The sequence below is a fragment of the Temnothorax nylanderi genome, unplaced genomic scaffold (genome assembly GCF_030848795.1).
Source record: "Temnothorax nylanderi isolate EJ_2023f unplaced genomic scaffold, tnyl_v1.0 TNYL_tig0117_pilon, whole genome shotgun sequence".
NCBI lineage: Eukaryota > Metazoa > Arthropoda > Insecta > Hymenoptera > Formicidae > Temnothorax > Temnothorax nylanderi.
Window position 1 is genome coordinate 294,362 of NW_027249179.1, and position 23,484 is coordinate 317,845.

The 23,484-nt window shown below is 38.5% G+C and overlaps 1 protein-coding gene across 1 annotated transcript in view; it reads right to left on the reverse strand.

The window, feature by feature from the left end:
• Atg16 (Autophagy-related 16) overlaps positions 1 to 23,484 on the reverse strand; it is a 205,080-nt gene continuing 181,596 nt past the window's right edge. The window contains exons 3-6 of the mRNA XM_071712918.1: positions 22,559 to 22,738; positions 20,720 to 20,804; positions 20,491 to 20,637; positions 1 to 2,857 (exon numbers count right to left, since the gene is read on the reverse strand). Of these exons, the coding sequence (XP_071569019.1) occupies positions 2,761 to 2,857; positions 20,491 to 20,637; positions 20,720 to 20,804; positions 22,559 to 22,738 (509 nt within the window). The 3' untranslated portion in view covers positions 1 to 2,760. The remainder of the gene's footprint in view (positions 2,858 to 20,490; positions 20,638 to 20,719; positions 20,805 to 22,558; positions 22,739 to 23,484) is intronic.

The following is a 23,484-nucleotide window of genomic DNA, read 5'->3' on the forward strand; positions in this document are numbered from 1 at the left end:
TTTTTACAAAATACAAGAGGGGAACGTTTAATATATATTTACATATGTGAACAATGTATATAGCATATTTCGGCTAATTGTTGTTACTGTATACAGAGAAAATACAGAGTACAGTGTGTAGATTTAATAGTCGAAAATGAGGTGTAAGTGTACAGTATTAAAATCATATACAATACTTTGGACGCAATTGGTTGTTCGCTCGAAACGCGAGCTGATAGTTATTATTGCAATGACAAAGAGGCATGATCATTGGTTTGCATTATCAGATGAAATGCAATGAAATGATTGTAAAATATGAAAAAATGTTTTCGACTCATTACACTCATGTCTATACGATCCAACGAAAATTTTATGTAAAAGTTGCTATAATAGCATTCTTGAAAACTTTTTTTTTTCAACAATTGTATTTTTTAGTTTAGCAAACTATAAATAACATAGATACTTGAATTTTAATATTATAATAATATATAATAATATATATATTTTTTATTAGAATTATGTATAAAAATGTTCGGCTAGTTTCCAAAGACCCAGTGTACAATTCACATTTACAAAAATATAATGTATAATCTTAAGGTTAAATAAATTATATCCGAATATAATTGATTTAACTTGAGATAACTTGAAATTCAATAGCGAAACATCTCAAATGTGTAAACACTTCATTACCTGAAATTTTGTTACCTAACTTTGTTGATACAAATCAAAATATAATAGCTATATGGAATTGTAGAGAGAGGTAACAGTTTTGTGATTTTTCTTGTTAAACAAAAATTTTGACAAGAAATAATGATCCTTTGGAACAAGATTACCTGAAATAATTTCTATTTTTACTTTAAAAATGTTGCCGAAAGACAAAAACGTTCGATATTAAGAAATGAAACTTTTAGTTAATATCATGCAAATCAATGATTAATTCTTCGTACGACAATTGAAAGCCAATCGGTTTTAGTAACAAATTGCAAATAAAAAAGTATTGTAATGATTTGTTATATGATGATTTAATTATACATGGTACATAAAAGCGCAAAGGATTATTTAATTATTTAACTACTTATAATGTGTGTGATACACAGAACAGTATACATAAAATTTAAATTCAAGCCGCTGCTTTCCAGATATCACTTACGCAAATACATTTATAATAAATATCAAACAGTGATCGAAGAGCTCCGTAAAAAAATTAAGTTATAAAAAAGCATTTGCAGGTGATGAAATTCTGTGTGATAATTATTTAATTAATATAAAACTGAATAAGAGCATTAATAAATCTGTTATTTCTAACTATATAATGTATACAACAAAGATTAGTATAACATGACAATTATAATTATCAAAATCACTAAAAACAGTTAGGTAACTATTGTAATTATAATAAGCAAAAGTGTGACGTTTTAGAAATCTAGATTACACTCTCTATGAAATCTCTTCGATCAAATACTTATTTTCTCTAAGGCTTATTGTTAGTATCCAATGTGATTTACTTTGCAATAAAAAAAATTGCAAGTACATAATTTTAATTAGCCAATCGGTCTCATTCATTAATGAAAATAGCGATCAACTTCGATTAGCATATAATGTCTTAACATTAATTATACAAATCATGCTTAATGTAATTAATTAATATCAATATCAATATCGTTATTGTGCTTGTTTGGTTAATCCCTATATTCTGATTTCCATTCTATCAGACTTGTATTGAGACGTATGTCGTTTCCGTGATGCTGCGAGCCTAGCGACGAATCAAATTATAGTCCCACAAATTAAACTGAGGTTGCTCCATCAGAATTAATCTTGCATTATAAAACGAATCTTAGGATTTATCTGATATCTATAATAATTCTCAATATTCAAACAGAATGCTACGACGAAAATAAACTTGTTACTTCTCTCTGCAAATATTCATTTCTAATAACAATGCACAGTTAATTCTGAGGAAATAATCTCATCCAAATCTAGCGTGTTTTCATTTGTATTTAGCATTATCTCTTTATCTCACCCTATATACCGAAAAATATCATTTATCGCGATTCGAATGTCAACAACATTCGGTTCTTCTAAAAAATATATAATATACAATATATAATAATTGACTTTTTTCTGGGGCAAAAAAAAGAGAAACAATAAATTTGGTATACCTTGCGGATTAAATCCGTGCAAACACTTTGCCATAGCACCATGGATGTCACGTATAGACTTTCAATTGCGAAAGTGACGAAATCTTCCCGTACATACAATTGACACGCAACCCGTGTCCTTTATAGTTAGCAAAAAAAAAAAAGCTTATAGATATCTATAAATGAGTCTCGGAGAAACACCAGTTACTACGATAATTTCTTAAAACTTCCTTGGGGGGATAGACGGTGCGGCACGGCCGCAGCGCGCAGGGTTACTGTTCTAAATAGGGAATCTTTACAACCTGGGAGTAACAATAAGTGCAATTTTATGTACAATAGTCCCTACCCCACCGCCGCGGATTTGTTCAGTGCGAAATGTCTGCGCTTTACAACTTCGGAACAGCGTCCTTACAAGGCTTTACAACCCGCGCGGCCAAACCGACCGATGATTTTGATTATTATCCCGCCGGGTGCGCCCACCGGGTGATTTCTCGCGGGATTGCTGACGGGAATCGCGAGCAGCGCATGTCCGTTTTCATTTCCACGAGGGCCGCGAGAAAGACACGGCTGAAACGTGAAAACGGCACGAGAGAGCGCCTCACGCGTGAAACAGCAGTCGTCTGTCCCGGGATCACTCCTCCTGTCAAACGTGGTCGCCCCAAATTATCACCGTCTTGGCGCGATCGACGGACGCCAGATACGTGCCGTGCGGATGCCAAGACACGGCCGTTACCGCTGCCCTGTGCATATTTAAATATCAAACGATTAATAGTCATTGCTGAAGCATTCTTACCTTAAAATTCTTCCAACTTTTTAACGTAGCGAACAGTGATTGCTTCATTGTTAGTTATCTCTATATTGAAATTCTATTGGAAAAAATCACAGTAATAAAATCATCATTTTTTTAAGTACGAATATCGACAAATCAAGAATTTTATCAAGTACATGCAGTAGTATACAGTATAGATTTATTATTTATACATACAGTAGTAGTTAAACTGCACCGGTGATCTCTTAAATATTTTATTTTGATAAACGCTTGCTTTCAAATCGTAAAAATATAGATAGGTCGGAAAATGAAATGTATATAAAAAATAAACTGATATTAGGTACTTCGAAAACTTTGTTTGAAGAAGTAAAAAATTAAAACCGGTGCTTAATATGAACGATATCGAATAGATGAGATAAATTGAAAGGAATTTGCCTATCAATATCGAATATTTCCCAGAGCGAAGGAGATCTTTTTTATTCAAACCAAATAATTTCTTTTTGATACCGTTCGAAAAATAAAATAGTTTTGAGATTTATGCGATGCAACCAAATTTATTTCATCGTTTGTGTCATTCTTAACTCGTCCATTATTGTAAATATGTCACGATTATAATTATTTATTATATACCGCACAAATATGTACGTTAACTTGATACACAGAAAATTGTAAATTTGATTAACATATATGATTGAGTGTTATTGACTTTCCGGTGCCTTGCCCGAAAATAGATGCAAAGAGGATAAGGGGGAAAAGAAGAAATCGTAAGCCAATGGCCCGATTTGCTCGAGCGGATTTGCGAAACTGTGAATCGGCGCGTAGAGCAGCGAGCTTTAAACAGTTACATCCAAAAGCTTTCAGAGCCAGCTTTTTCCATTTTCGTCTCCTAACTTTCGTCTGGTGAATCTAATTTCCTTACCGGGCGACCTGGAATTATTTTGCCGCCGCTGCCGCGCGTAAGGGTCTCTCAATTATTTCGCTATCTTTACGGAAACGCCTCGTACAGCGTAAAAGGGCAACCAGGGAAAACGCTCGGGAATGTTGTGCGTCGCACGTGCGACGGACTTTTGAACTTTATGCAATTTAATTCTTCGTCTTTTCTCCTCTGAAGAGCACCATGGTAAGAGAAATAAAATAGAAAATGGCACGATCGCGGTAATAAACGGCGAATGGGTCAAATATAAATATGATTTGCGTTGCGGCTGGAGCCTTACGTAGGAAAACCTCGCGACCGCTTTAAATCGTTTCATTAAAGATACCATTTGAACATGATGGAATACGGTGCCGCGTAATTTTCTGGTCCGAGCCGGCTGCGCTCGTGCGGCGAAAAGTCTATAAAACCTGAATTCCCGAGGGGTGATTCGCAGGGCTTGTCGAAATCGTAAAAGGGTGTTTCTACGCCGAGGACAAACGTGTTGAAAATGTGACTTTGCGAACGTATACAAATCAAGTGAATATTTCGCGAGTGGAGGCAAAGGCCAGATACTGAGGCACCCTGGAGGAGAAAAATCCGCTATAAACCTATGATTACAGTTTTTACGAGCATTTGTGAGCGAAAAAGTCTAAATGCTCGCGAGTCTGTTAAAAGTGCAGCAGAAGTTGGAATACATTTTGCATAATGTAATCAAGCGATAGTTTATTTTATATTACTTTAGCTTTATTACTTCTCTGAATTCTAGTGTTGCGATCTCTTTTTAAAGATATACTTATTCCTCGTGGATTAAAAATTTCTCCGTAAAGCGAAATTCTAAGGCACTTAGTTGCAGCGTAATAAAACAATAATCGCGTCAAAGCTTCGCCCGCGTTTTTGCTTCATAAAAAGTAATTCGATAACTGCATTCAAAACGCAATAAATCTAGAGCAAACAATACGGTGAATCGAGAGATCCTAGAGACTCGCTTTTGCTACATTTGCTTGTAATTCTACGAATAACAAAGCGCATTCAGTATAGAACAGGCGGATAGATCGTAATCGAATTGAACGACCTGACATTCATTCGGCCGATGGCTCATATGAGATTGCCGATTGTCGCCGTTGTTTTCAATGACTCGACTCACATGTGAATTCTTTGTAGAGAAACCGACCGGCATCCATCAGTTCCTCATCGGGTAATCGATACGTTGATTATTCGTTACAGTGTAATGAAAGACAATCTGATATTCGGTCGTCATTGTTTAATCAGTGCCGACGTAATGAGAGAGAATACGTGATAGTTCGTTGTCATTGTTCGGAGAGCCAGCCTGGAAATTAAACGTATCGTTTACCTAACTTTCCGGCCGTATACGGTTAATGAAGTTCTGTAATCTGTAGTGCGCGCTACAAGTTCGTTATTCGATGAAATTTCACAATGACATGAGCGTCCGGACAGGATAGTTGCATCTTATATTGCGTTTTTGTTACTAACGCGAACGTAAATCCGATTCAGGCGTAGGGCTTCATTCACGTCCAGCGGAGGCAACTCGCAGATTGCATTCGGGAGTAGAATTGTGTCACTCGATGCAACGTGTTAAGCGGGCGAATACGTAGAGACACGGTTAAACCGTAAAAAGCGACGTATCGTTCTGTCACGGTTTGACTGGCGCGTTTATTCCCTCGCGGGGGGTTCGCTGCCGTCAAACGGAGGAAGAGCCCGGGGCTTATGCTTGCGGTGAGAAACAACAACGCGAGGGGCAAGAAAAAGCGGTTGCCCCACGAGTGCGTCGCGACGACCGCCCGTCGAGTGCGCCGTCGTCGTCGCCGTCGTCGCCGGCGTCGTCGCTTAGCGGGAACGATATTTCTAAAAGCAGCGTGCTCCGTATCCGGGATACCTTTGCGGAGCAGCCGCTACCTTGGTGGTGTATATTGCGAGCGTGATAAAGGAGACCTATCCGTTCTTGCCGAAGGAGCTTGGAAATAAGCTTTCGCGAACGATGTTTCCACTCTCTTCCATGCGCCACTTTCGCGTCCGCCTCCTCGCATCTCCTCCCCCTCCCCCCCCCTTCCCCGCCATTCCATTCCGCCCACTCATTTTTTTCATCCAGCCGCAAAGCCAGCGCGAGAGACAGATGGAAAAAGATCGGGAACGAGAGAGAAAGAGATTTTTATGAAAAAGGAGGAGGAAGAGCGAGAGAGAGGGGGGGGGAACGTAGGAGTATATGAGAAAGTGGATGGGCTGCGTGAGATAGACGTGGCGAGAGATGGACGGAACGTTACGAGTCTTTGAAATGTACGCCGCGGGAGCATTTTTGTCCGTCGTTCTTGCAAATGACAGAGTTAACATACAAACGCCGGTTAAAGCCTCATATTCCGTCGACGCGGGATAAAGGGAGGGAAAAGATTAGAAAGGATGGTAAAACGTTCCTGGAAAAAGGGAAGGAGAGACAGAGAGACAGGGGGAAGATAGAGTAATTGTGGATTTTAGATTTTAACCCGAGGCGATGGATTATGCGAAACGTAAGCGGATAGCTGAAACAGGAAGAGGAGAAAGGCCGAGGGAGGCGAAAAGGCGGAGGTATCATTTAACGAAAGGAAAGCAATACAGAACGCTGCTGCCCGCGCCACCACCGTAAAAGTGAAGCGCGCTCGTCTGTCGTCAGACAAACTGGGGGATAATTAAAATAATTTCGCCTCATTGTGAATGCATACCGGTTTGCAATAATTAGATCGCGGCGATTTACCGATAATGAAATTGGGATGGAATCCTCCCGCGGAATTCCGTGTTCAAGACCGCGCTTTGTTGTTACGTGCTGGAGGACAGAGAGCATGAATCACGAAACAATTATCGAGGGAAGGCGTTGGCATTCGAGGTCGCGCATCAACATCGATTCGATTAATTTTTTACACGGTGTTAATCGAATCGTAGACAATAAAAATAGTATTGATTCGGATATTTCATTTATTAAAGAGGATATTATGCATTATAAAGTAATATAATTATATCGCATTGTACATTGCACATTATATCACCCTGCGTTATATTATAAAGGTAAAAAAAAGACGCCAAGTATATACACGCAATGTATTTTGTAAATTCGAAAATCCAACCTAAGTGGTAGCTTTATTTTTCTTTAACAAAATTATATCACAAAATTGCGTTACCTAGCTCAATCTAAGTGTTATGTATAAATCCAACCTAAGTGGTAGTAGCTTTAATTTCTCCTTAACAAAAAATTATTATATCACAAAATGATGTTATATAACTCAATCCAAGTGACATGTATTTTAAAAAAAGATGTAAAATCTTTAAATTGCGCCCATTGCAAAGAGAATATATATATTGCTTTGAAAAATAATTGTTGTGCAACTACTTTTAAAAAATAAAATCTAAGTGGTACATATCTTTGTGTTCCCATTCAAGGGTCTTCCTATTCTATTATATATCACATACAATATATATTGTTTATCGAAATAAATTTAAGCGGTGCTATTATTAATTAAAACTCCATGAATAGAATTTTACGCCAGTAAAACATAGCATGTACAATAAGCATTGTTAAAGAAAAAATGATTTTTTAGTTATTCGCTTAAATATTTATTTAGTATATCAACAATGTGAAGATATTGTAAGCACCTCCAGAACCGATAGCGAATTTGAGTATATACATAAGTGTCACAACTTGATAGGACGACATCATTAGATGACATATTCTTTATCACGTTTCTCGCGCATACTTCGCGTAATATATCTATGTAAAATGATGTGTGCCACCTGTTGACACACAGCGATGTACACTCGAAGCGATAAATTCCGTGTGGGAGCAATAAAATGGGGGATCTTATAACGTACGTAACGCGGAATGTAATAATCAGACGCATGAGAACGGCTGAACGATGCGAGAGAGGCTCGAAGGGACTCGAGATTTTCATGCGGAGGGCTGCTGTTAGGAGGAAAAGGTATGAAACACGGGATGCAACGGGGAGTTCTGTGCTCGGCACATTAATCCATCACTTACAAACTCGTTCAAAAACTCAAGCCCACGAGATGAGATAATTTTGTTTTGCACATGAAAATGTAAGGGGCTTTGCGGGACACAGCGTTGTGGTAAAGCAAAAACGAATAATATGTAATTTTATAAAATCGCGCAGATAATTGAGACCGCGGCTGGGACAGCGGTCCGTAATCTAAAACCGTGTTTTGAAAAGTGCATATTGTAAAAAGCAATTGAACGTCCGTGTTTGCAAATGCAATATACAATAGGTAAAAACTCGGTACAATGGAAGCGAGTAGAACTGAGTATCAATTTTTATAGATAAATAAAAATTACTCGAGAGAGAGAGAGAGAGAGAGAGAGAGAGAGAAGAGAGAGAGAGAGAGAAATTGATTTAATATCAAAAGTAGTCATTGCGAGACTACTCACTACACCGATAAAAGCTGTTCACTTGACCGTAAACAATGCCGAATATATGACGTAAAAAAAAATAATGGTTTATCAAACTATATTGTATTGGCCGGCTACAATACCTCAGGCGTGACCATAAAATCGTAATATCGCTATCGTAATATTCCCTTCTTTCTCTTGTATTTTTTTTTAACGAGTATTTAACCGAACATAGCGAGAGGACAAAGCGACTCGGCCGCGGGGCGTTTGGCTTAACAAAATAGCACAATTTCGCGAGTATATCCCTCGCCTAATTATCCAAACGATCGTGAATCCTCACCATCAATCTACGTGGGTCGCGAATGCTCGCTCGACCGCGAACAGTGGTGCTTAATGGCGCGCTCATTGGCAAAGAGCACCCTGTGATTCGTATAGGGATGAAGGAAGGGGGGCGGGGAGGGGGCGAGAAGAGGAACGAGCGACAATACAGGCGACGATTAGATCGGCGTTATTCTCGTGCCAAATGACGCGAAACGATGACGACGACCACGACGGCGATAGCCGGGCGAATGGCGAGTATAACGGCCGTTTAAAGATGAGGAGGACACGCGTTCAACCGGCCGCGCGTGTATACGCGGCCTTGCGCCGAGAGAGAGCTCCTCTCCGACCACATCTCCGACAGCTTGGCTCTCGATGATTGCCAAGAACGCAGCCTCGCGTGAAGAATCCCGGAAAAGCAAGCGGGGGCATTAAACGTCATTAGCACTCTCTCGACATTGCCTCATTGATATCACGAGAACGTTGCGCGATATATATACGCGCGCGACTCTGTGTTCTTAAACATGCGATACAGAGAAACGGATATAAGCACGGATATTTGCCGGGGCACCGTCGCGTCGTTTCCCACGTGTGTTTCCGTTTGCTCTACGATACAGTAATCTCGCGCGGCGAGACCACTTTCTTTCGCTGGATTTTCCCGGTTGTTGTTTTAGGTTTTAGGTGTGCTATTAAGCTTCATGCGTTTTCAAGTGGTAGTTCAAATATTAACCCCACTTTAACTCGCCCCCTCGTTTATCACCCTCGTTCTAATTTTTCAAAGTTTTAAGTTACCACATTGTATACAGCTGCGATTATTAATCAATAACATCTTTTTTTTATTTCTTTCTCTAGTCTAGATCATGTTTTTTTTTTACGGATTAAAATTATACAAAACAGATTTTATTTCGTCACTAGCGCGTAAATCGTAGATATTTGAAAATTCTGTAAATGTTGGGTCGACTAATCATATAACTAGCTATTGATGAACGCTGTATTGAGTCATAAATTTCAGATGCATTGCCTAGCACCGGCAGCGCACGAAAACAATTCCGAATTTCAAAAGAAGCCAGAACGTAATCGAACTCAGCGACAAATGGATTTATGATTGGTCGAAACATGCGGAAGTTACGGCGAAAAAATTAGTTCCCATAAATTTCGCTGGCATATTCGGCATACGCGCGTCTCTGTAGTTTCCGAAACTACAGATTTAATCCGGTTAAGGTCGGCTATTCGAAAATTCACTATAATTCCGCAGAAATTCCTCCCGTTTGAGCGACATTATTGAAAGCACGTCGTTGCAAACTGTGTTTGTATCATTTAATTAATGTCAAATGTATTAACGTACGGACGGGAACACTTCATTTGTCACGTTTGAATAAGCTCGTCAATATTTTATTCTTATTAATAAATCATAAAAGGATAAATTACATTAATACATTGAAGATATATAATAATGAAATTATTTTACGACTAAAAATATGTAATGTACGCGATACACGTATGCAAATTTATTTGTTATATTTTATTATTGAATCGTATATATGTAGAGAAATTGCAAAAGCATTATTTAACATGTAACTATAAATCAGGTAAAATATGAAGTAATTATGTCGCCAAATTATCTGACGGAAGGGAGTTTCCCCGTTTAGTACACGCTCGCCGAGCGTTTCCAATTCATGTTTGACGTTCGACGTCTTTGGCGACGTATTCAAAAGCGGCAACTGTAGTGACACTGGCGAAATTCCCAGTAGTATGCTATTCCAAGTTTGCATTCGCCACGTCTTGGTCCGAACTTCACTTTCACCCACAAAGTAAGGGTACATGAATGCGCGATAGTTTAAACACTGCCGCTCTGGACTCAGTGAATAACTATTGCTGGTACGCTTTAACTCGTCCAAGTTCGTATTCCCACCTCTATACCTACACATTAGCAATTTGCGTTTCGTCGTTGACGAGTTCTACCCTAATGAGGTAAAAGTAATAAGGTATAGACAATGCGTTGTGAAACGCTCACCATTGACATTTGAAAGCACATGTACAAAAGATATAATATATAATGAAAATCAGAAGAAACTCAAAATTCGTATTATTAATAAACATTCTATATTACACTCAAAATGTGCATAATAAGGATTTTTGTATTTTAATTTTAAAGAGAACTTAAAAGAACATTTAAAAATTTGAAATAATTTATTTTATTAAATGAAAGATAATTTTAAGATATTTAAATATCTCTAAAAGAAATATAATACTTCATAAAAATATAATTCTTTTAATTCAATATATTGCAGCAAAGTCATTCGGTAAAAATTAAATAGGTAAAGGTAAAAATGCTGCTTTTAATATCATTAAATATGTCTAATCCACAAAGTGAGGAATTAATAAGCGATTATTACCGTTTTCATTTAAACATTAATTTCTTAAATAATAAGTCCTCTTATATTCATATTTGCGTAATAAATAGTATATTTTGCTAATGTTATATTTCACGCGCACGGAATATTCTAATTTAATTCAAAAAAAAATATTATAGAGTAATACTGCACAGCAATAAATCACTTAATTATGTACTTTAGTAAATTGCTACAAATTGTTTCCCTATATTTCTTTAATAAAGTATGCAAGGCTCATTTTTTAAATAATATAAATAGAATACTGAACATTTCGTGAATCTTTTGTGAATCCTTCGTGAATTTTTCATACAACTTGAAAGCTTTTCTGTAAAATAGATAAACATGTAATAATATTTATTCAGTTAACTGATTACGAAACAATATGTGGCTTATACATATATAACTATACATTGTTTTAGATTCTTAATTTTCTATATAAATATATTTAAAATATACTTTAAAAAACTTAAAAATATTAGAAAAAAACTTTTAAACCGATAATTCAAAACATTTAAATATTATTCTTTTACAGTAATCTCATTATTCGTTACTAATAGCTCGAATGGTTTTAACGTCAAATAATTATGGAATACAATAACGTCGCTGAAAAAAAAAAACAGACTTCTCGACATCTCTCGCATGAGCCGAACACGGTTGATGTTAATGTTTAATGCGTCTTAAATCGCGTGCGGACCAGATCGGTGTAATCTTACCATTAAACGTTTAAAATTACGTGGCTAATAGGGCAGATTATCTGGAAAATTAAAGTCCGGGCGCGGGCGGAAATATTTGCGTCATTAAAATACATACAAAATTGGATGCTAGCTTAACAGATAAAATTACTCCTGACTCGCACGGGCTGCATACAAACAAAAATAACAATATCGTAAAATGTCAGAGAGAGAGACGGAATTCACTGTACTTGCTATCGTAACATTTTTCAATGAAATAATGTATAATCGAGTATTACTTTTTTATTAGACAAATTATTTGTCCGAAAAGCATATACGTAATTATACGCCTACACGTGTACGCGTTAATAGCTTTTGCAGTACGATGCATTCACAGATTAATACTTGCAGCAGCTATATCTCTCGAGATTATAAGCTAAACTTTTTTTTTAATATTCATATGACGCAAATTATTTTTTACACGTGAATAATATCGCGTTAACGAGCTAGATTGAACAGATCGTCGAGCTCATGAAATCACAAAAGTGTGCCACATGGAAATTTTGCCAATTTTCGTCCAGTATTTCATATCTAAATGAGCTATTGCTTCGTTGCCAGAAAATAAGCTAGCGCAGCTTTAAATTTTGAAATAATATGAAAACATTATTATTTTCCATAAAAAATGGAAATTGTATTATTTTCACGAAAAGTAATTTCATCAGAAATGAAAATTATGTTATTTTTACGAAAAATAAAAATGTCCCATCCACATTAGTATTAATAATTTTATATGACAGTAAATATCTTTTTTTTCTCTGTATACAAAAAAAATTACTTACTTTACTCGACATATTTAATTTAGACATTTTAGATTAATCTATAGATATCTGTAAAATAATAAAATTTCTCTCTAATTTAAATCATTTTTATGCAAAATAGAGTTCTGATTCCAATATTTTGCTGATCATTTAAGATGTATAAAATTGTTTTGGAAAAACCAATTCTGAAAGATGCGATATACAAAGCTAATATAGACAGTAGGTACGTCGAAAATTATTATATGACACAAAAGTGAATTAGCGAGAGACAGTCCGGCTTAAAAAAGGTTTCAAGGGATACAATAAAGATACGGTAGGCGTGATGCATATATCGATTATGAAATTACGAAGCCAGAAGGCACACTCCGCGCAATGTAATAATATATTTTCAAACAATCACACAACGTGGCGCAAGCTAATGTAAGCCGATTTTCTTAACATCCGCGTGCGTCTGCCGCAACTTGAAACTTGTTTATTTCACGGCAATTATAATATTACTCCATGTTCGTATACCGAGCATCGGCCAATTTGCTGGAGTATAGTGTGCGTGCCCATAATGGACACGTCGATGGATACGCGGAATTTATTAAGTATTAATATAAGCGATTTCCTCGAAGATACGACGTGGCGACGTCCCCGGCCGTGCGCGAGCGACGGATAAGTAATCCATGAATACACGCTCGCAGAAGCTCGGAAACACTCGTGGCTTACAAAAAGTATTTATTATACTCCCGGCCATTGGCCTATTCTCTCTCCCTGTGTCGTTGACGACATGTCGCATGAATTCGGGAGAATCGATAGCGATTCTTTTGATTCTCGTTGATTTATCAATTTGTACGCGGATAATGCGCACTTCAAGTCGTTATTCGCTACCGCTCTCATCGATACGCCGCGAACGTAATGCGTTATATTATCGTCGTACGAACGGCGCATGATAAATTGCGCATTACATAGCATCGCATTCGCCGGTCGCTGCATACGCCGATGACTACCTCGTCGTAACGGCCGCAATTACACCGCTAACAAAGCTCCTCGATTATCGAGCACGCGCTAATCCCGAAAGAGAATAAAGTTCATCTCTCCGCGTGATTGGACGCGGCGGACATTTTTTACAATTTGGCTTTTTATTAACCCTCCGTCTGTATACGTGGATCCACGGCGTCCGAGGCAAAACGATATCTGCTCGTAACTGTAAAACTTTCGAGCCTGCCAGAAATTATTAAATAAACGATGTTTATCGAAATGACTTTAAAATCGTCAACTACAATGTAGACAGATGTTTTGTGAATTTTTTCGGATTTTTTTTTTTTAGTACTTTAGAAAAATAGCGTCAAGTGTGACAGAGATCCACGTATACACTCCGAGAATGCAAAAAAAAAAAGAAACATATACAGACAGAGGGTTAAATCAGTCGTGTCCAGGATGAAAAACATATTACCAGGCTATGGTCTCTCGCAATAAAATAATCTATTTAAACTTTCCCTCTGAATACGATGACCCCTCCCCCCCGACAGAAATGTATTTTTGAATATATATATATATATAATATTCGCGAGAAAACTTTTAGCCTCCGCGTATACTCTTCACGTTCAGCAGCGCCACGTTATATCCGATTATCATCTCGTGTTAACATTCAACGCGAGCTTATATTACATTGCAGAATCCATATAATCATATTTAGCGCTACATGTGCGATGGGATAGTCGGGCTTAGAGAGTGTTATCTAAACTGTCAATGATGCGGCAAACTCACGAGCAATACCTCAATGGCTTGTAAAGCTTCAGATAGACGGGAATTGCATGGAGGCCCGTTTCAGAAGTTGCCAGGTAAAGTTGCGGCGAACGGACGATTGTTCTCTTCTTTTTTTTTTACTTTTATGGTAATTCCACGTCCATACTGCGATTATCAATGCGTCATTAGATTGATCGATGAGATCTATCCAACGTCTTTCAATATAACATTTCTAATAATATCTTGAACATTGTTACCGCTATATTGATGCCAACGATTTTTACAAAACGCGATTCCCTGTTACACAATTTGAGTCAATTAATGACTGATAGTCATTACTAGCTGTCATCGCGGCTCGTCTGCACGCAAAAGAGATATCTCCCCCTGAATTAGACCCACATACATATTCGATTTAGATGGGACAGGGGTAGCAAAGAACTAAAGATTTATTTGTATTTATTTGTATTGTCCCTTGAAAAAGTAATACGGATCATTTTGATTGCTACTTGCGCGATGGCGGTAAAAATCCACACGTCAGATTTGACAGAAAGCTTTTATCAACGACTGCTCGTCGGTCGGCGGGCAAAACGCTACGTGGTGGGAAAAGAAAAAGGAACGATCAACGAATGCCGCTCGGTTAGAGGAGTCCAGGGGGGAAGAGAGGGGGGGGGAGGGGGGAGACAGGACGGGAATAGGTGGTGGTCGGGGATGAGAATCGACGGGTATATCCGTACCAACCACCGACCGGCTGGCACCGATGCGCGGGGGAGGGGGGCGGGAGGGGAGGCAACCGGCCGCTGGAATGGGAAAAACAGATAAAGACCTCGGGCACCGGTCGGCTTCCGAAGACAAGAGACGAAGATAAATGATATAATATCGTGCCGGACCGGCCCCGATCATTGCCGTGGCAGCGAAATCGAGTTAAGGAGAGTACTGCGAGACAATTGATCTCTCTTGCGACGCTTCGTTACATCGGGCGAAAATGAAATCGGGGCCCCTGATCCTCGTCGCGGGACGCCGGGCGATTGGGTCCCTCTTGAAGCGACTGCCGCGCGCAACGATATAAGTATGCCACATACATACGTGGACCGAGCGGACAGTGAGGAGAGGTGAAAGGGGAAGGCAGGGGGAATAATCTAATTCTTTTCACTTGACGTGTTTACCTCCATCCTTCCGCACCACTTACTTTCACCCGGGGACGACGCTGAATTTTCATTACGCATCTGTTCCGCCCGCGATATAGAGCGTGAGAGAGAGAGCGGAGTTAACGCTTACACGGCGAACTTCGGGATGGGTCGCGAGACTTGCGAGATAACTCGGGAAGACGGACGGCGTGAAAACTCCGCGCCACGGCGGATGTGAGATCGCGCGGGAATAGAACAGCTCGATGCGGAAGTCGCGGGGGAAAAGATCCGGCGGAATACGCGGACGGCCACACTCGCCAAGTTACGAGAATATACTTGAGGCACTAAAGGCGGATTACCGCGATGCAGTCGCAGAAAAACGCGCGATATATATATATTAATCTTACTACTTTCCTATAGATGTTTCAGGTTACATGCTCCTATAACCACCGTGGCAACCTCTCGTAAAATGCAGGGCGAAATCGCCGTAAATGCATGCGTGACTGATATACGGCACGATAATCTTTACGAGATGTTGTTACTTGTCAGTTACTACCGACCGGGAATAATGACCTATACTGTTACCGTATCCTGCTATGCATTTATTTATTAATAACAAGCTACACAAATCACGCCGATCGCTACTCAATTGCAGCGCGTGGCGTTTAGTGGCCGTGCCGACACTTCGGACAGGTGTAAGGAAAACTTCTGTAATTGAGTTGAGTTACAATTCTCGAAGTGCGATCGAGCTTTTATATCAATTTTTAGGGAGTCGAAAGACAAGACGACAATTTTATGAGCTGCTCTATAAGAATATATCCGATTAATTACTTACTGCAATATTTATAGTTTCTGACAATGAGTAATATGCTTTTTATCTGCTCTAAAATCCAATATAGCAGTAATTGCGATAAAATGGGATGGACTGAGCGGAAAATTATCTCTGGCAGCGCTATATATATATATATATATATATATTTCGAATCTCTGAAAAGTTCCGAATACGAATATAATGAGGTCACTGATTCCATAATGTGCCGAATCGAAAATATAGTTCGGAAGAAACTGCACTTTAATTTCAAAGCCCCCCCCGAGAGCTTACCGATAACCTGATCCTCTCCCTCCCCTCCAGTTTTCCCCTAATTACCCGTTCTGCTATAATCGCACGGTACTATTTATTCGCTGAGGATCACGCAGTAAATTCCCGCCTTCCGACGTGTGTACCGGCGGATTCTGCCGGTTGATTGCAAATTAGAACACGAACGGGCGTGTAAGCTTATCGGGCAATATTGCGCATTTGAGTCTAAGTGCTCGCGCAGAAAGGAAGTTATGCCGAATAGCTCCTCGATTGGTACGGAACGTACGGCAACCGGCGGTTTACGTGATTGCGTTTATTAGAGTGCGCAAAAACCTCATATTTTTAAGTAGCTTTATGTAGCTGTATGTCACGTAAAGATAACGTTCCTAACGTCAGATCGCGTACAAAGTGTATGGGAGGAGTTTGAAGCGAAATTAATATGTATATATGAAGAAATGAAGAAATATAACCGATTAGATTTATAAAAATTCACGTATCTTCCTTATATTTATTACTACAAACGCGATATCTTCTTCTCTTTACAAAGCGTATAACTTAATCCTTACGAGCTCGTAATGTTCATCATGGATTTACCGGTTACAGAAGGTATCGTAAAAACGTACCAGTCGGCTCCCGCGACTATTACCTTAATTCCCATACTCGCGCGTTTCGCATAACATCTAAATTTCATAGCTCGGCACCGCGACAGGCAAGAGCGCCTAGTCGCGTCGCGTAAATGCGCGCGCCCAGGCGAGCGCGCGTGCATTAAATACCATACGGAATCGTACGGCTTCTCGCGCTTACGGAGCGCCCGTGAGGGGACACGAGGAGAAAAGAGGGTGAAAGGGCGAGGCGCTTATTAAGTTAGTCTCGGAGATTTCTGAGCGAGCGCAACATACGAATTATACGATGCACCTTCATGCGACGCGCTGCAACGCGCCGAGCAACGAGCGGCGATCGCCGCGAAGAGCGAAGACGAAGACGAAGACGAAGACGAAGACGAAAACGAAGACGAAAACGAAGATGAAGACGAAGTCGCCCAAGATGAGACTAGACAACGACGGCAACCGGGTGGAAGAATGATGACCACGACGACGACGAAAGATGACGATAACCACGGACGAACGCCGTCTACGTCCCCAGCCGGGGTGAAAGTAATAATAGTGAGACACACACGCGTGCATACGCGAGGAACCGCGCGCACACCGACGCTGGGCGACGTGTATACGTGAACTGGTGTTTAAGTCATTTTTCGATACGCGCGCGACCGGTACTTAGATGCACGCCGGACTCTCCGAGCCGCCCGCTGGGCTTTCCCAGAGAGGAGAAGCCACCGCCGAAGATGCCGCGTCCTTGAGAAACTCGAGGAGGCCGAGGACGGGCACGGCACGGTCGACTGCCGCGACGACAGAGAGAGGAGTGCGGGAGGGACGATAATCGTAGAACGGATCTTACGATCTATCCTCCGCGCGAGACTCGATCGATCGTCCAAGACGCTTGATCGTCGCTACCTATGCCTCCGTGTGTGGATGAAACGAGGCCGAAACGGCACAACGGGCTACTTTCCTTTCAACAAGTATCCCTTATTTTCCATCGCCACGGAAAACGAAAACGTCGAAATGATTTTACATAACGAGTATTTTTACCTTATGGCGAGACTATTAAAGTTCAACAGATACATTCAATATATATTAGATTTAACAATCTTATAAGGCTCAAATGATTCAAAATCGATAAATAAATCAAAATGCCGCAACAACATTGCGGCTCTGGGCTCTTTTCACTTATTTATTGATTTAGATTTAACACTCGATGAATTTGAAAAATGTTAAAATTTTATAAGGACACTTTTTTAATAAAAGTATAGCAAACTATTACTCGTCATCTAATTGCGAGAACATTAACGTTCTCGACAGCGTGTGCCGTTGCAATTATGTACTATTAACCCAATTACGTTAGTAAATTCTCCAACATGCGCGAAATAACTAATTGTTGCTACCGCGAACATGATAGTTTGATTCGTATATGAGGCACAACATTCAATCCAGAATAATTAAACGTTATCATCATTTAACAACCATACAGAATTTATTTCACATCGAGAAATTATGACTTCCGTCGTTTCAACCTAGCCGATAATATTTTTCATTTTATAGATCAACATAAATCTGATGCAGACGTAATTATAAATTATACATATATTTATATAACAGGATTAAAAGAAATATTCCAACAAATTACATGAATCTTGCTGGTGAAATTTCTCTGACAAGAAGAGCCGCGGTATTTCAATTGTTCGTCAATTTATGAGTTGTTAGATATTGTGAAGTTATTGTTACGAGGGATATACCCCGGAAATTGTTAACCGCGCTCGCTATTGATTTACAGGTAATATCATGTTTAACCGTCCCTGCGGCGTAATAGCATAATTGACGTTTTTAGTGTTTAAAATACATCGATTTTCTGCACCTTGGCAGTAGTATGGAGCGATCCTTACCCGCCGCATTCCCCGTGAGATACCGCCGATTAACGCGTCCATCAACGTGGCTCGTGTAGGTGAAAGGGCGCTGAAAGCACGCGGACGAGATACGTTGTTCCCTTATGCCACTTTCATTTCTGCGCTGCATCTCGCGACGCGCGCGCCTTTTTTCTCTTTCCTCTCGCCGGATTTTTCGCGTTTTCGCTTCTCGTATTCTGAGCGCTGGTAAACGAGCCTTTGATCATTTGGGACGACAATGGGCAATGACGAGAATCAACGCAGACGCCGGCGAGAGTTTCGAAGAGCATCTAGGATGTCTCGTAAATAAATTCGCGATATCGCGAAGTCCGGCGATATATAGATTCGGGCGGTTATGTGTACGTAGATGTACAGCGTAAAAGTTGGAGCAAAAATCGGGTCACGACAAAATATTTTCTTGGATTCTCTTCTATGTGTGCGTGTGTCTCTTCCCTTCGTGTGTGGCCCCTTCTCGCTGCGAATCTTTTCTTTTTTGCGTACACGTATGCGCATGTGGATATGCGCTGCGTGTGATGGACCAAAAGTACTTCAGAAGCTTCTCGTGTCAGGTGGGTGTGCAGAGCACTCGAAGGTGCCTCCAAAAATTACGGACGCTTTAGTGCCCTAGCGGGCGAATTTAAACGAGAAATTCGCATCCGTCAAACGGGGTTGAAAAACAGTAAAAACACACACATCGCGATAAAAAAGGAGCGGAGAGAAATAAATTATATACGGTGGTACGCCACACGTCGAGATAGAAGGGCAATAGCGGGCTCGCGTTATCGATTCCCATGACCGCAAATAAAGTCGACGAGATCGAGAAATATTGCAAACGCAGCACACCAGAAAATAATCTTTAGATCATATGGCCCCGTAGCGTTAATGATAAGAATTAATAAAATAACTGGAGCCCCCTAAACGTCAATTTTGTACATTCCATTATCTTCGGATTACGCTATAGAGAGAAGCAATAACATAATATTGATTTTAATATAATAATATAAAATAGTATGTCAGGTTATAAAATGAGAAAACTGCAATAAAAAAAGCTACATTAAGATAAGACGACGAGCTTTATAAAGGACTGGCGCAGCAAGCCGCCTTCAATATCTCGGATTAACCCTAAATCAATATTTGATAAAATATCGGGAACAAAATTTCTCGTTTTAATATGTCTTTTCATCGCTGGCAAACATAGACGATTAAAGTCATATAAAATTTATTAGTCTTTTTTTCGTACGCTCATTTTATAACGGTTCGAGCTTTAATATCGGTATTGCACATTCCAATCGACGTGAAAGGAAAGGACCGCGATTTTTTGTCTGTATAGGGTAGAAACCTAAATATCCGATCAATATCAAGAATATATAATATAAGAACGGATAAAGCTATATCCGGAGGATACATTTCGCAGTTCAAATATTATAAATCATACATAGATGAGTTCGATTAAATAAACTGAATTATTTTATGATTTTCTTTTAAAACACTCTACAAAAGCCGTTTATATCTTTTAAAATACAACTAATAACATCTAGTTACGTTACTAAAATAATAACGTATAGTTATTTTATCTTAATTTATTATGCTTTCGTGCTAATCAAATTTGTAAAAAGAGGTTTTTTTACATTTACATTTTTCAAATTTTAGTTGTGATAATACATTATCTTTACTTACGTGTGCTCTTTCAGTATCGTTTCGATCATATTCGTCGCTATAGACCAGATGAAAACGGAACCGTCCGCGGAACCGACCGCTATGTACTGCCCGTCAGGACTGAAAGCGGCTCTCGTCCAATCGAATCCCACTTTGAAACCGTCAGCGCTGTAAAATAAAATTAAAAATACGACAATTTACTACCTTTAATATTTTACTTACGCGTATATGACAAAAATGTACGACCTACCTGAACGATCCGACAATCTTCTTCATTCGTAAATCAATCAGTTTCACCGTGTCATCCCTCACGCAGCTCAAAAGGTAATTTGCGTCTGAAATCAAATGGAGATTCCTTTATAATTCACAATCGTGTACAAGATTGAATAATATTTAAACTGTTTGCGTGGAATGTTTGCGGTGTTGCAACGTCAACCGAGCAAATATCTCGTTGTGCATTGAACACATAAACCGTCAAGTAAAAACGCATCAACGGGATGTGCGAGTGACGCGATAATTCTAAACGTTAAAAGATCTAATTACGGTGCAATAAACTTGTATAACGAGTTGCGATTCACCGTGCATTGAAACGATTCGTTTGTAATTTTCTTCCATATCATATCGATCTGACGAGGACTGATGCATAGAACCATTCGGGGATTATTTCTACTCCCTTTTAAATGAATATATAACTTGGAACAATAAAAAAAGGATATTAGAGAGACGGCCATATACCTGCTTAACTGCAGAAGTTAAAAATCGGACCAATATCGCTCCACTTGAATTCATTCCGCGTTCTGGCAATATCGGAATTAATGAAATGCGATAGAACAATATATCTGAATGAAGTACTCTTGTATGAACGTTGCGCACTTGCAGCTGATACAAGTGCTTTGAGAATACTGCAGAATCGGCGCGAGCCAATTCATTCACGTCATTAGGACGTTGCGATAAAAAGCGAAAACGAAATAACATTATTTGCGTAGCGCGAATAAAATCCATAAATGAAATGCATCGCGTGTAGTTGCCGTAAAATGCCAATTAATATCTTTCGCGGTCGTATTAATTATCCGACGGATAGATACGCGTTATACCTATGCTATATAAAATTTATAATATTTTATATATTCTATAAAATATTATAAATTATACGCTGTCGCCATTTAACGCTATAATTAAAATAACTGGTTCATCACTTTACATCTCTCCAAATACTTAAGGTATTCTGGATTAATCTGGTTCGTGTTCAATTAAAACGAAGAAGTACAGTTTTGCTTCGATGTTTAAGTTTGTATCATTCGTGTAATTTGTAGTTGCGAATTTATAGTTATGAACTAGATAAGATCAAAAAGTTTTCCGTTGGATATTCACATTTTATTATCTTATTTTTAATACTAATATTATTTTATTATTGATAATATTTTAATATTAAAAATATTAATAATATTTTATTATTAATATTAATATTAAGCCACAAAAATTTATATTGATGCAAAGCCAAAATCTATATTTTTATAATCGTGTTTAGTATATTTTTTCTTTCTATTTCAAACGGGATATGAATAAAATCTTGCAATATATTGGAAATTATTACTAACTTTAGCTCTGTTGAAAATCTGATTCATAAAATAAATAATACAAATAAAATATAATACAGATGTCAATATTCCCGCTTTTACGGCGATATTTTTATCAAATTGCATGTTTTATATGAATAATTAACATCGCCATAATAATAACCAGTTATTATTCTATTTAACATACCTTAATCGATATTGTAAAATGCATGAGCAAATTGTATGTAGCTACATATTATAGAATCAAAATCTGCTCTGATATAATAGACGTATAATTATTATCGTAACGATATCAAACGTAATCATTGCATTGGTTTACAATCCGTATTAAATATATTTACGGAATAATATGCTGCATTAATCCGAATTTCGACGAGCATATCAATACAGCTACATCTCGTAATACACAACAAAAAATCTCGCAATTGTTGGTGCTTCAGCATGTGTGTTCCACATTTTAAAAAGCCTTTAATTCGACACTAAAATATTAAAATAACCTTAACTTTACTTACCACGGGATAAATCTAAAGATGTCACTTTCCCTTCCAATAGAATATCATTTGAGCTGGATTCGGCTCTGGTATCCCAAAATCTGATCCTTTGATCAAAATGACCACTAATTATCGTAGAGCCAGCTCCGTCGGAAGTTACGAGATCGTTGCAACTCGAACCAGCGAATTTCGTTTCTATACCTGCGACACAAAGTTTTTTTTTTACCCTCAAAAGATGCATTCATGCAGTCAGACCGCAATTTTATCGTTTGATTATTTTATGCATTTAATTAGAGAATTAAAGAGTTAGAGAAATCAAAATTGAAGTGGAAGGCTCTGATATTGATTAATCCACAAGTGGAAGAGGAGCGGACTAATTAAGAGCCAGGCGAGGGTAAACGGTGCGCAAAATTATTCTATATTATTAAAAATTATTCTCCCGTGTGTTTCGGTCTTAATTTCGGATCATCCTCAGCACTATCAATGCAAATAAGTTATATGAAGCGTGAATTTCCGAATAAACTTCACGTAAATGTACAGTAAGGTGCGTTAATTCGCTCGGGTCATAGTAGCCTGACTTATCGGCATAAAAAAATGCAAGGTGAAGTAAAAAGAGAGAACTGGTTACTTCTTATTCTTCTCGTTTTAATATTTCGATGAACCGCGCATGGTGTTGATTATTAAAGCAAATACCCAGCGAATTAATGCACTTTACTGTACATCAAATACGGAATAAACAGCAAATATATACATAATCGTCGGTTAAAACGTGTGTGCTCAATAACGGACAAGCATGGATATAAGCTTCTTTCCGGTTCCATTCATAAAGAAAGATTTTATATGTTGGAAACAATTCAAATGTTCCAACCTTTGACAATTAAGCAAGTTAGCAATTTAATTAGAGAAATAGTTCTAAGGAATAATAATCCTTTCTCTTTTCGTTTAAG